At 40.5% G+C, this 17,238-nt stretch overlaps 1 protein-coding gene across 1 annotated transcript; it reads left to right on the top strand.

The window, feature by feature from the left end:
• The first annotated feature begins 1,901 nt into the window (after window positions 1–1,901).
• Window positions 1,902–12,849, top strand: IRAK1BP1 (interleukin 1 receptor associated kinase 1 binding protein 1). The gene is given in 8 exon segments (XM_018077791.3): window positions 1,902–1,969; window positions 1,971–2,041; window positions 2,044–2,088; window positions 2,091–2,139; window positions 2,141–2,165; window positions 7,306–7,371; window positions 11,419–11,549; window positions 12,533–12,849. Coding segments are annotated over 8 exon segments (726 nt in total). The 3' UTR covers window positions 12,804–12,849.
• Window positions 12,850–17,238: the final 4,389 nt, after the last annotated feature.

The following is a 17,238-nucleotide window of genomic DNA, read 5'->3' as shown; positions in this document are numbered from 1 at the left end:
CCACTTCACTGCTAACACACAGAAAGTTAAAGATCAAACAGCATTGAATTACGAAGTGCAAAACACCTATGAGATTTCATTGCATATTTACATATGAGTGTAAACACTCCAACAGATTTTGTTTGATACAGTCTGTCTTTCATAAAAAGGCAAATCACTTTTAGTCAACGGTTAAATCAGAATAGTCTTGAACATTAAAAAAAATGGAGAGTGAACAATTTGGTTACATTATATTATCCAACAATTCTTTAAAAGCTTTATTGATGATTTCTTGATAAGAACCATTCAATAGTTAGAGGTTGTCTATTGATACTGTTACATATTTAAGTAAATCCTCTACAAACATCTGGGCTAAACAAAGAATCAAAAAAAAATTAAGTGCCCCTGTGACAGACTACTTTCAAAAGCATTTTGAAAACTCCCTGTTTATTTCTGAGGAATATACAATTATCATTTCCTCTGTACTCATTTTCCATTTTGTACTTCATTTCTGAAAGTCAGCAGTGCCCAGAATTCATTCATGTAAGCTCTAGATTTATGTTAAATGACTAGGTACCAATATTACTGGATTCTGTTACAAGCTTCTTCCTTGTCTTGTCAAATAACTTTGATCAAAGTCAGTTACACTCAAAATTTTCTCTACTTCTCGTTGCTCCTGCTGAGAAACATGGAGTGTCATCTCAAGAGGTAATGAATACCTAACAGGTTCAATCCATTTCATCTGAAGCTTTAAGTGTTCAGCAAATCTGGAGACCAAATTCAAAGGCAAAAGACTCCAAAAGTCATGAAGCGTGAAGAAGTCACTGATACCTCTTAAGGCAGATATGATATTAATGATGGGAAAGGAAGTTTGTACAGAAGCTCCCTAATGATGGTACATGAAGCACACACTGCACCAAGTGGATTAATGAGGGCGAAGAAAGACACAGCTTCAATTCCCTCAGTATTTCCCTTCCCTGATATCTCCAAGGAATCTTTATCCGATTTGTAAAATCAGGTCATGATGTCTTTACATGTCATGTTTTTATCTACGAGAGTATAGCAGTATTTATCTGTATCATGTAACACAGACTTTCCAACATTTTGCAATGGGAATTCTGAAGGTTTTAAGACCTTGTATAAACATTCAGTATCATTCCAGCCTCTGTGCTAGACTGCAGGTTTCAGGTAACCAAAACACGATGTAACACAAATGTAAACAGTAATGACATATTCACAGTCCTTCCCAAAAATCCTCATACAAATGAGACCAGACATACAGAGCTGGTCACTGAGTTACTCATTTCATTGTCTCTCAGACTGGCTGGGGAACTGAGCTGAGAGACATCTCATGAAATTCAGCAAGGAGAAATGCCAAAACTTGCATCTGGGCGGGAATAACACTGACTGTCAGTTGGGGCCTGACTGTCTGGAGAGCAGAAAAGGAATTGGAGAGCAGAAAAGGAATTGGGAGGACAAGCGGATCACGCACCCCCTCGGCGAGCATCAGAGGGACCTCTCAGGCAACCAACGACAAGAAGAGGACATGATCTTAAGCTGCACCAGGGGATGTTTATGTTGGACATTTGGAAGAATTTCTTCACAGAAAGGGCAATTAGACATTGGAATGGCCTACCCATGGAGGCGGTGGAGACACCGTCCTTGGAAGTGTTTAAGGAAAGACTGGAGGTGGCACTCAGTGCCATGGAATAGCTAACACGGTGGTGTTCGGTCATAGGCTAGACTCGACAGTCTCAGAGGTCTTTTCCAGCCTAATCGGTTCCGTGATTCCGTGCCCCGGCCCAGCGCCGATCCCGGCGGGAGCCGCCGGCTCGGGGGCCGCGCGGGGCGGCGGTGGGCGGGCGGTGGACGTGGCGCCCCAGGGTTGCCATGGTGCCGCAGGGGCCGCCGCCGCCATGGCCATGGCGCTGCGGCACCGCCCCCGCCGCGTCTTCGCCGAGCTCGACGCGGTCCGGCCTCGGTCCCGGCCCTGTTGGGCGCGCTGGGCCTCCGGTGCCGCCCGGGCGGGAGGTGCATGTGAGCGGCAGCGCGGAGCTGAGCGCCCGCCGGACCGGGCGCGAGTGTCGCTGCGGCTCATCAGCCGCAAGGAGGGGCCGGGGAGGCGCGGAGCAGCGTGTCCCGCCGGCTGGACTACATCGCCCAACCGCCGCCTGCGCGGCGTCCCGGTGAGCAGCGCCGCCGCCACCCGGGGCCGCTGGGGGGCGGGGGTGCCCCCGGCGGGAAGGCGAAAGGGGACAGCGGAGGGGCAGTTCCGACCCTCGGGGCCTCCCCTACCTCGCTCGGCAGCCGGCGGGATGCGGTGCCTTCCCGCCAGGACGGCCCCGAGGGAAAGGCGCCCGCTAAGGGCTCCGGTGCCGGCGGAAAGCAGGGGAGGGACCGTGTTTGGAGCTCTCGGCCCTCCGCCTCGGGAGCCGCGGGAGCACTTCTGGGAAAGGCTGCCTGTCTTTGGGAGGTCGCAGCTTTGCCAGCCACAGCGGAAAAAACGGATTGTCGCTGCCCGGGCTCTCCAGCGGGCTGCATGTTTTGCACGCGAAAACCGTCCTTCTTCGGCTGTTCCGTGGTGGTGGAGGCATCATCCCTGGAGGTGTTTAAGGAAAGACTGGACGTGGCACTCAGTGCCAGGGTCTAGTTGACATGGTGGTGGTCGGTCATAAGTTGGACTCGGCGATCTCAGAGGTGTTTTCCAATCTAATTGATTCTGTGATCTGTTCATGTAATGCTGCATCCTCTCGTGTTTGTGGATGAAACTACTAAAGGGGTCCACGGCAACATAACTTTAACTGTACCTTTGTGTGTCTGGGTAATTATGTGATTCCTGTAGCTTAGCGACAAATACCCAGAGAGCTCTTTCCTCTCTCTTTCTCCTTTTTCACTTGAGTGGTTTTGAAAAAAACATGGGATGTGATCAAGATAGCTGAATTGACAGAAGCCCCTTGTGAACTCAAAAGATTCCTTTACCATAATAATTTTTTGGCTTCAGAAAGTAATTTTACAACAATGGAAAATACATAGTCTTGCCTTTAAAGCTTTGTCCATACGGTAAATGCTCCATAAGGGTAATATTTGTCCCAACAATTGTGCTGATGATGTTTTTGGATTTCATAAAACAACCTAGGGCTCTTAAAAACAGAACAAAGCTGATCTTTGATGGAATAAGTGGTTGCTTCTGAAAGTTATTTACTGTTGAAGTTTCCCAGGAAGTCTGTGCCTTTTTAGTGTATTCGCAAATGAGCTGGGGAAGAAAGGAGATGACAGAGTTTGCTATCAACACCAGATTAGTCAATGGAGTAAAAAAAATTGCATAAGGTTTCCTGATCCGGCATGATGTTACCGTGCAATTCAGTGTTGGTAAATGCAAAGTAAGAGAGTGAGTTACTTGGCCTAAACAATATGCCCACCGTGAAGTTGCATGCCCACATTTCAGATGCTGCATGTGCTTGAAGGTGGGTGTTTACTCCGACTTTTATTTTCCTCAACAAAATAGGATTTACTGTTTTCTTTTAAAACTGTGATGCTGGCACAGTACCTAAATAAAGTGTCTGTTCAGGAATAAAGAAGGCAATAAAGAAGACCCTTGACTCCTGATTTAGGAAAAGCTCATATTACAGCTCTGGGACTAGATGGCAGGAAGACATGAAGGCTGCTCTGGGATAGATACGTGATCCTCCTCCCTGTGTTTTTCCCAAATGCACAGTTGGGTGTGTGTCTGTCCCAGGGAGAATTACAGGTGAAATGCCTTCTGTTTCTATTAAGTGAGTTAAAAGGAGTGTAAAGTCTGGTGGATTCTGAAAGGAACAAGAGAAGACAAAACAAGTCAACATGCATTCTTTTTTATTAGTACAGATTACAATAAGCTTTGGACACACTCCCATGGTGAGCTATTAGATCATGGGATATTTTCATCCTGGCTGTGATTAAATAGCTCTTCCAAGTGTGACTAGATTAGAAAAGATAGTGGCAAGTATTTACTCTACAGTGAACCTGAAAACTGACTTCCAGTTCTGATATGAGCCTGACTGAATTGGCATCATGTGGAGCATTCAAGACGTGGTGACTGGTACATGAGAGGAGTAGACAGGATGTTAAATGGGTGAATGTGCCTTAGAGGGGCTGCGCGCACCACTGCAGGCTAGGAAGAATAATTGCAAACTGAAGTATGACCTGGACAAACAAATGGTTTTGTTTGGGTATATAGTGTCAGGTTCAGAAATGTAATGTGAGCAGGCAAGCAGTGGTGGTATAACCTGGGTGGAGAGTGGGCCGTTTTTACAACGTGAAAGCATTCTGTGTCTTATTATAGTTATAATAATTTCACACTAATCTTTTTCTGTTTCTGAGATGTCGTGCATTGCAGAAAGGAAATGTTCTTTTCACTTACTTGAGAGACTGTGAAATGCTGCTTAAGTTGTGGGTTTGTCGGTGTTAGCAAAGTGTTAACTCTAGGGAACTCTGAGAAAAACAACATGAAGTTGTTTTTTTTTCAGAGTAGTTCCCCACGGTATAATTTTTAGTGCTTTGTTCCATCCAATTTTAAATCACTCCACTGCTGGAGCTTTTATTTGCCTTGCAGCTTTTCTGCTAACAACTCTCACTGCTGGCAATTTGTTCTTAACTGCATTTACTAACTTCACTTGAAGCTAATACCATTCTAGACAACTGTAAAATTAATCTCTCTTCACAATCTCCATATGGTTCTAGTTGTTGCAAGCTTATCTAAGGCCTCTTTAGAAATCAGCTGGCTATCCTATATATTTATTTTTAATTAATCCACACAACAATTTCCTTAACCCTTGTTGTTGCTATCATAGGAGGTCTGTGAGATCAGAAGTGCTTAACCTTTGCAGCAGCAGGAGCTTGCATTCACAGCTTGTCAGGATGCCTGGGGGCAGCACCTGATTTCCATATACATTTACACAGGATTTTAATCAGAAATAGATTCACATAGTGGCATTTATTTATAGTGTGCTGTAAGTATATGCAGCACTTCAGAGCGTAGCTTCAAAGGCTGCAGGGAAAGTAAAATCAATGGGGAGACCAATCTCCCTTACTCAGCCCAGCTGCTCAAACATAACATTTTTTTCTCTTTCTCTAGAACCAAACTGATTTTATATTTGCCACCTATGATTTATTTGGGGAGTGGTGTGGAGATGAGACTTGTTTTCTTTAATCACTGTATCTAAAAATTGTCATTGGCCATCTTGTTTAAAAATAATGGTGATAATATTTGTTGTACTTGTCACAGTGTTATTTAACAAAACAAACAAACCAGCTCACAAACTATATCCAGTGGGCTCTGGGTTAGAGTTTGTCTGTACTGGGATATATCCTTGGATATATGTGCAATATTCTTCATGTTTCAAAACTGTTACTCAGGAGTCACAGTTATGGATGCATATTCATACTGTCAGTTAAACAAAGATTTTGAAGTTTTGCTCACTCCATTCCAAAACATTTAGATGTCAAAATATCCTGAATGAAAAACCTTTAGCTTTTGATGTAGTCTAAATTTTTATTCCAGTTTAAAATTCTGCCATCCCCTACCTGTCTGTTTCATATCTTTGTCTGAGCACAGTACCAAATGGGAACAATGTATCACAGAAGGCCAACTTCATATGACTTGGGCAATTATTTCGTCCATTTATCTTCAGTAACACATACTGCTACAGTCAAAACTGATGGGATAAAATTTAGGCGTGAGGGAAATTTTGTAGTAGATGTTACAAAATGATCTTTGAGTCCATGGCACTGATCTTGCAATAGCGCCTGGAGCCACATGATGGCACTGTCCTTGAATACACAGGAACCTTAGGAGGGCAAATTCCAAGACTTGAATCCGCTCAGCAGGAAAAAGATCTTCTTTAAAAAAAAGGATTAAGGAATGGGGACGGGGGAAAACAAACGCATTGTTTTCTTTGTTTACTATAAGTTGTATTACAGCGTAGTTACTTCTGTAAAATATAAGTTGTAGAAGTGTGTGTTTTCTGAGTGGTTATTTCTATATGTGAGAGCTCTAGAAAAAAGTCTTGTGTGTCAATTGTAATGGGATTCTATCATAAATAGTAAGATTTGCCCTATTTTGTAAATTAAATGAGCTGTCGGTGCTGGACTGTCTTGATCACTCTTTAGAAAACCGCAGCCAGCCATGTAAAAGGAGAAAAGCACTTTTTAGTGTCTAACTGTCCATGATCCTTGCCCTTACTAGAAGAGACTATCCAAAAATAGGAGTGTTGTGCTTGAATTTGAGCACTGCCAATCAATCATAAAATTGACATTTCAAAATTTGTTTCTTGTAGGGTGCTGTGCAATGGTAATTATGGGTGTAATTTCCATTTAATATTTTTAAAGGAAAATGCTTTTCATGGTTAATGTCATTTACATAAACATATGCTTGCATACAACATGATAAACTTGAAGATTTGAGCCTCTGTAGGAAATACTCTGACTCAAAGCATCTTTTGAAACATGTCAAAGCTGAAGGCAAATATTTCCTATGTGAATAAATTTAGTAAGTAAAACTTTTCAGTAATTGGAAGGCTTAGTATCTGCTTCCCTGGTTCCTGGATATTAAATGCAAAGTTGCATTTACAATTACACTGTAAGCTGTGCTTTTTGTTGTTTTATAGTAGTTTTAAATAAATTGTTCATCCAAACTGTTTACTGAAGAGCGAATTGAGTGCAAGAAGTGTGATTGTTAGACCACTAGCAAGTCGGTCAAATATTCAGATGTAAATGGAGTTATTCTGTATCTCAGTGAGTTCAGTATCTTGTTTATAAGTCTTACAGGATTTGCTAGTGCTCTCGGCAGACATTATGTTGACTAATGTAGCTGCTGTTGATGCAGAATTATCACTGGTGGAACAGCCTTTTATAAAGGTTACCATCGTGTTCAGTCATTACCTTGCTACAAGCTGCTACTGTTAAAATATCTTAAAATAGGGGCCTGAAAAGCACTTCTCACATACTTCCTAAAAACAATTGAAGCTTCCAGGTTTTGCACCAGGTGAATTTACAGTCACACACTAATATACACAGCTTCTACCTAGCAACCACTTTTAAGTTCTCTTCAAGTCAATAGCAGCAAAATTACATTATAGAGCTACTGTATAATTTACTTTAAATAATGTCAAGAAGTCTTTAACATCCAGCTAGTTTTTAACTGAACACGTTTGCATGGAAAATTCCAAATTCCTGTTGCAAAGTCATAAGTAATATGCCAAAACAACTTTTACAGGACACCATGTACATACAGTTCCAACAGATGCTTAATTTCTGTCTTTAAGATTATATCTCTCTACTTTGTTTTAGGAAGAAGATATGACTGTAACAGAAGACTTTAGTAGAGTAGAAAATACTTACCAAATGGAAGCAGAGGTATGTATTCAACCTAACCAAAAATCAAAATAAAATAAAAGAATAAGAAGAGCAGCAAGGACTGATGAAAATTTGCAGATTGTCTTTCCTCAGACCAAGGAACATAAGGGCAGTGTAGTCCAAAAAAAACTATTGAAGGACTGCAGTTTATAGCAGAGTTCATCTGCAGTCTCATGATGTGTGCAGAACTTGTTTTCTGCTACTGTAATATAGAAAGAATGGTTTTCTTCTCAGATGAATGTGTGCTTTTTAAATGTTACATGATGCTGCAGATGGGCATGGTTGGTTCTGGGGCTCTCTAGTTGTTGTTCTGTGGCAGTGTAAGCAGACCAGCAGTTCTGCACTCTCCTTCACCCATCGCCCTTCCTGCCCTCTGCTTCTTGCAAGGTGTTGGTCAGTTCAGAAACCTGCCCCTGTTAATAACCCTTTTTTTTCACCCCAGATTAGCTTTTATTTTTTTCATTATTTTAGCTCTTTGAACGGAGGGCAATGCAAAGGAGAAGACTGGATAGGAGTAGCAGTGGCGTGGCAGCCCTAATCTAGATCTGCTTAAGCCACAGTTGAACAGCACCTGGATTTTGGTCTATTCTATACAGTTCTGCCATCAGCTTGCTCCAAGTAAAACAAAGCTAATTGGCTTGGAATTCTGTAGGTAAAAAGTGATTTGTGAAAGGCAGATATGGGAATAATGCCGTTTACTTCAGTATCTGCTAAAGGGAGTACATTTTTGCACATTCTTGCCATACAAGAAATAAATGTTGTGCTTGAAACCTTCACTGAGGGAAATTATGTGTTCAGGCAATGTATTTTTTTAGAGCATAAAACTTTAATCACTACCTAGCAAATTTACAGATTCTTACTAAGTAAACCTGGAAGCCTGCAATAAAATGATAGCTGTTTTATAGAGCTGTGGTTTACAGTCCTCTTAAACAGGTTCAGCTTCCTTAGTTTGCTTGCTTAAAGGCATATTCTCATCTAAATAACAGCAATAAATACAGAAATAATTGAGAGCTTGGAGAACAAAATTTTGATTTTAAAATGAGTCTTAAAATACTTAAATGGTGTGAATCAATGTCATGTTTAACTTCATCATATAGACACCTACTATCTTGAGAGCTTAAATCATCATGTTTTTTAGATGACCTGTACTTAAAAAATAATAGAACTATATTGAATTACTATGTAAACTACAGACCAGCTTAGGCTTACAACTTCAGTCTTAAGTGGTAACTTAACCAATTGTCTGTCTTCTGCTATTAGTTTTTATAAAAAAACAAAGATTCTATATGGAAAGCTAATGACTTGGATTTAGTGTTCATTTGTAAGCAGCTTGGACCAGCTGTAATTGCTGTTCAAAAGTTGTGTGGTTGCCTAGGACCCAGGTGTCAGAACTTGAAGAATCCAGCCACAGTGTTGTTGTTTTGGCTGTCCTCTATGCTTAGGTAGCAGTGTGGTCACTCTTTATGCGGAGATTAGTTTCTCCTTGCTTCTCCCTTTATGTATATACTTGTTTCATTAGTGCAGCTTCATAAACCAGTGCAGTTCCATTGACCAGCATGTTTGCATACTTTAGCAATATAAATGGATTTAAAACTCACTTCCACTCACTTCTCTGTTAAGAGTTTGCCGTTATATCTGTGTTATATGTAAAGTCTTGAAAGTCATCTGTTAGTTCATTCTATAAACTCTTTTTACCATTTGTCTGCTCTAAGAGTTATTAGAAGACTGAAGAAATTCTCAGGCAAATAACCATTTTAAAGTATAATGAAGAACTCAAGATGGGCTTTCAACTGTAATGAGATAAATTTTAATTCATGCTATAACAAAGGAAAATATGCAGAAGAATGAAGCTGTGTATGAGATCACAAAGCTCTATAATATCGTAATCATAATAGTTCGTTTATTGCATGACGTTCTCATGGGATGAAGATTATGTTGGTTTTGTACATTTCTTGATACACTTGTCTCCTTATAAACCATAACTTCTTGTCCTTTTCAGCCTTCTCTAAGCCTTGAAATGTCTGTAATAGTTTTGCATACCCTCATATTACTTTCTCCCAGTAATAACCGATGAAGTTGAAACACTTCTTTGCATTTTAATGTTTAAGTATTCTCTGTAAATGGAACTTATCAGATCTACCTCTAAATGAAAAAATCATGATTTTTTAGGGGCACAGGAACAGTAAAATTCAGCTATTGCTCAGTTGTTTTCTGCCCCTGAGAGTATCTGATAAATGCTTCTTTTTTAGGTTGCTGGCTACCCAGAACTGCCCCAAACTGAGCAATTTATCCTCTACTTAAGACCCGTAGTTCTTTTGTTTGATCATTCTTTTGTTTCATCCCCTTGAGTGAACTAATCTTGGAAATGCTGATAGCAATCTGGAAAACACTATGACAACCCCTCATAGTGAGACTTTCAAATTTCCACAAAATACAGCTATGACGTGTTTCTGGCAAAACATCATAAGGGGATATATGCTTTTTATATGTACGGCAAGAACTCCTACTGAAGAAAGAAATCTAGGTGTAGCCTCGTCTTCAGTCTCTGTTCAAATTGATACTGCACCTTCCAGAAAGTTGCAGATAAAGGATGTGCAGCCGAGGTGAAGATGCAGATTTGGTGCAATTTTGAACAATAGGCGTGACCCTTTGTCAACACAGAAGATGGATGTGCCCTGCCATTTCATCCCAGTCAGCTTCTAAGGCCCTAAGCTCAGCTTTGGCTCAGCTGTGTGAAGAACCACTGAGCCAGTGCAAGGATCCAAGGCAGGGTGAGGTGCAAGTACTACACCGAGAGGCTATCAAGGGTAACAAGATGTGAACATTATTTACGTTGTGATAATTGTCAATAACTGCTTTTTATCTTACCCTGTATATGAAGTAACTCCCTTCTCTCTCACTGAGAGACTCAGCGTCTTTGATTTGTCTCATTTTCCACGAGGTGAATCTATGGTACGCACACAGAAAGCTGCTGCGGTGCAGCTGACATGCCATAACTTGGATTTTTGTGCCATATCCCTTCACAGGACTGCAGCAATCACAAGGGCAATTGTATGTCACAGGGTTTGGCAGTAGAATTTTCTTTACTACAGTTTTTTGCTCCTCCACCTACTGAAGCTGTATTACTATGCAAAAGGAAAGGAGTTGGGGATAAGAGAGAAGTTGAGCCTGACTTGGGGTGAGAGCACTATACTGGGAAGTGAAGATGAGGCTTTAGTTCTTCTAAAAAAAGTTTGGGACCCTGAATTTCTGGTTCCTGAGTGCTGTTTCACTCCTGGCAACTGTGGTCTGCCACAGAGAAGGGCTGGCTCCTGCCTGGAAAGCTGCTGCCTGGCCAGCACTTCCCACAAGGAAGGTTGTAGGGCTCTGGATCCAGGGCTGATAGTGATGTCTGCTTTGTAGCATTTGGGAAATCACCTGAATTCCTGATGGATCTGCATTTAATGCTTCTTATTGCCAAAGCCAGCAACAGCTAGGTGTTTAATTTGTTTTTAATCCAGGTATCTGAAGTGCCCAGTTCTCTGTAGGCACTGCAGTGAGTCTGTTCAGACAACACAGGATTTGGAGCCCCCTCCACTGAACTGGGCTAGGCTTAATCTCATATCTTGGGTTTCTTGAACCTAATGCTTGGAATTAAAATGTGATTTTTCTTCCTGTGCATTGTCTTCCACATAATTTTGCTTGCACTTCTTCATAATTAACATCTAGTAATCTAAAAAGGGAAGAACCAGGATGCATTTAGTCATGTGCCCCAAAGAGCACATTCATTCTTCAGATTGTCTACATACCAAGAATGCCATACTTCCTCACGAAAAGGGATTTCTTAATCCTCAGTTTTAAACCATTTAATGAACTTCTTTTGTTGCAAACCTAATAATAGTCTCTGGAGCTATGTAAAAGTCTTTTAAGTAAATAAATGTTGGAGTGATATACAGGACTAGTATGTTTAGTTACCTTGTACATGTCTGGCTTTATACTGATTTAAATACAAGTATTGATAGTGGAAAATGAAAAAGTTACTGATGTGATGTCTGTGTTCACTCCCAGGTCAGTATTATATTCAGTGATTTTGGAAAAATGCAGACTGTTTGCAATCTACTCATTGAAAAGTTAGGAACCGCTGTTACCATCAGTCCACCTCATTTCTACCATACACCAGAAGCCATAGACACCCTTCGGTAAGTTCTCTCACACACCACAAATTTTACAGCCTCAGTTAACATAAGTACATAACTTATGCTGTTTAAAATGGGAGTAAATAGTTTCCTTCACACTTATTAAAATTTATGTTCAAAGATTTCAGCATTTAAGTATAACTTATAAATTAATGCTGTTCAGCCCAGAAGATAGAGCTAGGTGAAAAAGCACAGTGTAATAAAAAATATTCTCCTACTGATTTCCACTGGAAGTATAATCTTCTGTGAATGCTAGGTCAACAGAATTTGGCTTTGGTTCCATCAGCACAGGTAGATTTAATTTTTATTTATTCATGAAGGTGGAAGAGTTTACCAGAGGTTGATAATTCTAAGTACCCTTGCCAATTCCCATTACTCTTAGCTGCTGACATGTTCTGGAAAGAACCAGGTCTGGCATTTCCTCAGCACTGAAATATGCTGCCCTGAAGCTCATGATCTTGACATGTTTTAAGCATTGACCATTCAAAGTCTAGTTTCTCCCACTGAGTTGAGGAGGCAGAAGGAAGTTTAATCTTGGTTGGGGTTTCTTCTTTAAAAAAAAATAATTATGCTTGGTCCAAGAAGCAAGCTCAGTTAGCTGCTCTTAATGGTTGTGAAGGTGTCAAAGGTGTATGTCAGAGGTATGTACACAGGAGATCAGGGAATCAGGCCAGTGAGGTTAAACAGGTGCTAGTATGCCTGGCTGCTGGGCCACTGCAATGCTTGGAGCAAGGGATGAACTTTTCCTTTGCATGACACAGCAGGGATGCCTGCAGCATACAGGTGTTAGAAATGCTTGATTGGAACTCATGAGGATGCTGACATTTTCTCCACACTCTCCTCTCAAATGCCCAAGCTGTGGCCCAGAAGCTGGGGGAAGGTGCTGTGCCTTAACATCTATGCAGTTGCACAAAAAGGCTTGCACAAGGAACACTTGTACATCAATTGGCCCTGCTTGTTATTGTGCTGCTGCTTCTATCTCTCAGCCGTCAAGTATGTGTTGCTGCTGTTGGAAACACACGGCGGAAAGCTCAGGAAGTCTGTCGATTGTTTGGCCAGTCACTGGGAAAACCTTTACTGATAAAAGAAGAAGGAACAAAAGAATGGGGAGGCCACATAGACAATTACCTGCCACGCTCTGCTGATTCACTGACTCTGCAGGAAAGAATCCAGAGTGCTACTGCTTATGCATCTTCTAGAGTGTTTGCTGTGTTTGAGATAAGGGGAAAAGAACACAGAAGAAACAAGTTGCTCTAGAAACTTTCAAATCCTATCATTTTCTTAATAAAATTTTTATGCTTTCTTGAGTTTTTTGTTGTTTTTTACTTTATTCTTATAGTAGTTCTATCCCCTAAAATTAAGGTTACAATTAATTCTGTAAGTGCAGTTCACAACTCCTTATCTTATTCCTCTGGCCCCTGTAAAACAGCAAGATATTTGATGCACAAAACCTTTGGTACTCCTGGCTGAAACTGGGCTGCATTTACGCCTTTACTCCCAAGTCTCTAAAGAAATTAATCCCCACCCTGAGTCATGGTAAACTGGACATGCAATGTGTTCACTTCTAACAAAATTGAGTGTTCAACATAAAAAGTGTTTAGGAATGTTTTATTTTGTCGTAGGAAAAATCATACATTTTATCCTGGTGTCTGTTTGCTCAAGTTTAAAAAGGACATCTGTTGTCTGGACGTACATTACATGTACAGACACTGAAGTGCTCAGTCATGAGGACAGAGTTTTTTCAACCATGGCTGCATAATATATTTTGATCTGTCATATCCTCTGAAGTAGGTTTCCATATCAGGGTGATACACCTGAGAAACAAAGAAGCACCAGAATTGGAAATAAATAAAATCTGATACTTAAATAAATCATCAAAGTTGCTACAGTTAACTTTTTGAAAACTCCTAATGAATTTTTCATGTACATAGAGATGCTTTCAGTGGGATTTTTCGTGCACCTTAACCTAATTTCTGTCATCAGAACAGCAGCTTTCTTCAAGTACTCTACTAGTGTTGAACATACCGCATGGGATGTTACACGCTGGATTTACAGTGTTTAAAATCAGCACTGTTTCTTATTGAAGTAGTTCCCACTCATGTTGCTGTTAGAACTATTTGTTATTTCTTTTAGCTGGATCAGTTACCTAATCCAATGAGGCAGCAAGAACACAAAAAAGCAGTGGGGGAAATGGTGAAGACACCCCAGTGTGATGGCCTTAGGTACTGCAATGTCCTGCATGAAGACGCAAACCCACAAAGGGCAGTCCAAGTTACAAGCCTTGTCGTGATGCAGGAAGCCCATGGTGAGCTGCTGAGAACTGTCAACTGGGAGTTATGACAAGTCTAAGCATTTTCTGGTCACTCTTCAGGAAATTACTGTGCCTATTAGGCTGTGGGAAAGGCTGAATGAGGGCAATCCACAGATCTTTTGAACTTGAAGTATAGGCGTGATTCACAATCTGTAATTAATCTCAGCTAGACAACTTTAAAATACCTGGTTTTGTGAGCTTTGTACCATCAGTTCCCCTAATAATCTGCGTGGAGAATTGACCTGCCATGCAGGTGAATAAAGCAATCTGATATCTTAAAGGCTAGTTTCCACAAGATGAATATTTAAGATGAGGTATCTGTTTCTCCCCATGGAATATAAAGGAAACTGAAGGTAGCCAGCTGACTGACATAATGAAAGGTTATTTTTCTAGACACAGAGTGGACAGAAGCCAATTTTAAATACTTAGGACACTCATGTAGGATGGTGGTGTTTCTGCTTCTAAGTTCAGGCATGTTAACACATTTTGTATATCAATGCTGGCTAAAACAGAAGGACTAACTAAGGCTTCTCCCAAATAAAAGAGGTAATTGTGTCACACTGTGATTGAGGGGGAATCCTTCATGGGCAGCAGTTCCAAGAGAGAGCATGGAGAGTCTTTAGGCCAGCCTGACTTACGTGATTCCTTCTGCATCTCCCAAAATGCAGAAGATGTCAGTTCAAATATCATCTGACTAGACCGAGCATCTCCTGTTGGACGAATGATTCACCTACTTGCTGTCATTTTAAACACAGAGACTAACTACAATTTAAAAGAGGTCACCGCAGCAGCCAGGGCTTCCTGGCAAAAAGCCACTGGTATGTGGCATGCATACCTGAAGGTTGTTTTCTGAATAAAAATCTCAAAACTAGTTTAAAAATCAGGTATGCCTTGCATAAGATGGAAATCAAAAGCTACTCCAACCCTGATACACAAAGCAGATATTTTGGCTCCCAAAGAGTTTTGCAGTTAAGAAAGGAGACATTCTTCAGGCTGGGCAGCAGCTGAGCAGGAGCTGTTTGAAATGCAGATTTTTCAGAGTAGCATTGAGAAACCAACATACTTTGCTAGATCTAGCAGAAATCCTAAAACAAAAGTCTGTGTCTGCAACACCCTGTACATAACAGAAATCAAATTGTTAAAACACTTTAAAAACTCAGCAGTTGGATACTTCATAGTGGGTAGTATTTGAGTTTGGTCATTTTTCAGTTTCCAAAAACCCATGCTTAAAAGTACAGCAGTAATTTATTCATCTGCTTTCTCTATTAGTTTTCACTAACTTTGCAACCTAGGTAGTATCTATTAAGCCAAAGGTCATGCAACTTTTTAAATATACAGGATAACAATCAAGTTGCAACTGAATAAAAAATAAATACTACCTTTAATCCCATAATAATTGTTATCTCTTCCTCAGGAACATAAGCTGTAGATTTGCCAAATCCATTTGCTTTGTTAATTAGAATTCGATAGTGAGGAGTATTTTTTAGATCCTGTAAAAATAGAAAGAAAATAAATAGCCTCAGAGAGATGCTGACTAAAGATTACATATTATAATCAGTTAACTCTCAATAGGCTTACAGAACCTAAATCCACTTGATATATACATACAGCCAGTTCATTTTTATTATTTTACCAGGGTCAGTTGGGAAAATTAAATATAAAGCAATCAGAACTGCAATACACAAAATTCTTGCCACATCTGAAACATTTTTTAAGAGTCAAGACTTTAATTAACCTTTTCTCCTGCAGACCTTGTAATATCCCTGCTTTTTGTATGTAGGTCCCATGACGATCTGTTATGACCCTTCTTCCTTCACAAGTGGCAGCAGAACTCCAGAGAGGAAGAGGCAAATTCAGAACATAATGCCACCTCCAACAGTCGTAGTGCTGATCCTGGAGAGAGCTAAGGCAACTTCTATGTGTGTATATATAGAAATCTTCCATCAAAGAAGTACCTATGAAAACAAATCCTGGGCCAAGGTCCCACCATGTTCATTGCTATCCATAAACATTCCTGCCCAAAGTAACCCAGAATCTAAACACAAAAAAGTGATGGATGAATACAGACAGCCAGAGTTTATGAAGCAGTCAGTATCGATCAGTGTGACAGGCACTGGCCTCTGCTCAGCAATTTAGTAAAGATGTGGAAGTCAGAGGAAGGCAAGGAAAAGCTGGGCTGAAAGCCTGGCTGATCTTTCAAGGGGATTTGCAAGGACCAAGCTTAGTAGTTGCTGCCTAGAGGTCAGAAGGCATTTTGCATAGCTGATGCATGTAACATGATAGGTAAAGGCAATTAAAAAATACCAAAGCCAGTAAAAGACACATTTAAACCATGTGCCATTGCTATTGAAATTGAAACAACAAAGATGAACACAAGGCCACTGGGAGAGTAGAACAATATAAGGTACATAAAAAGAATAGGAGTGTCTGCTGAGAAATTCTTGGGAGTTCAGCTGGTGACAATGCCACTGAGAGCAGAAAAGAAAGCAAGGACGCAGGTGTTTTAGGAGCCAAAGATGAGCAGTAGTTGGATAAAATAACAGCAGTGATGGAACCAAATGCACAAAACAGGACTGAATATCTGTTCCCAGCTGAACATGAATTCTCTGCTACAGGCAAAGTTTTTCATTTTTTCCTCATTTTCAGGAAATTTCCTCGTGATTAGTGTCTTCCTGCCACTTAAGCAGCATGTCAGTGGCATACAGAGTAGGCAGCACTGTATTACCAGATCAGCACTGTCAACAAAGATTTAGCATTTGATTGTTCAAGGACAACAAGTACTTAGGCTGGAGAAATTCAAAAACTTCAAGAATTCTAACAAAAATGTGGTTTTAAATAGATTTGCACTCCAAGTATCCAACTAACTGAAACTGGTTAAACACAGACAATTACTTGCATTTCTTAGGTGCAATGAAGATGTCACCAGTTATGGATGATCATATAAAAGATTTAACATCCTCTCAACTTTAGTAGCACAGCACAAGAAATCCATTCAGACATAATAGGTTGACACTGCTACTTTAAATACAGCCTGTGTATTAAAAGTGAGTAATTTTAATTTGAGATATGTCCAGTAAAATCCTGACCAGTGAAGCTTAACCAACCAGTGGTGCAAAAGCCAAGCTCTACTGGGACCACAGCACAGAAGCAGTGGAGGTACCGCTCAGCTGCACAAGTGATATGGGACTCTGGAGTATTTCTCAGTAGGATAGCAGGAAGGAGGGCTGAAACAGTATTTCCGAGTGGTTTTTTAGCCTGAGTTATTCTATTTATGTATTAATAAAGCAAGAGTTTAGTACATGCAAAAGTGTTTCCTTGGAGGATATTTGGGTTGAAGCCATTCTTCTGCAGTGTCAGCTGTTACATCCCATCCGACAATGA

The sequence above is a fragment of the Manacus vitellinus genome, unplaced genomic scaffold (assembly GCF_001715985.3).
Source record: "Manacus vitellinus isolate BGI_N305 unplaced genomic scaffold, ASM171598v3 scaffold_4_pilon, whole genome shotgun sequence".
Lineage (NCBI taxonomy): Eukaryota > Metazoa > Chordata > Aves > Passeriformes > Pipridae > Manacus > Manacus vitellinus.
This window is presented reverse-complemented; position numbering and strand designations above follow the sequence as displayed.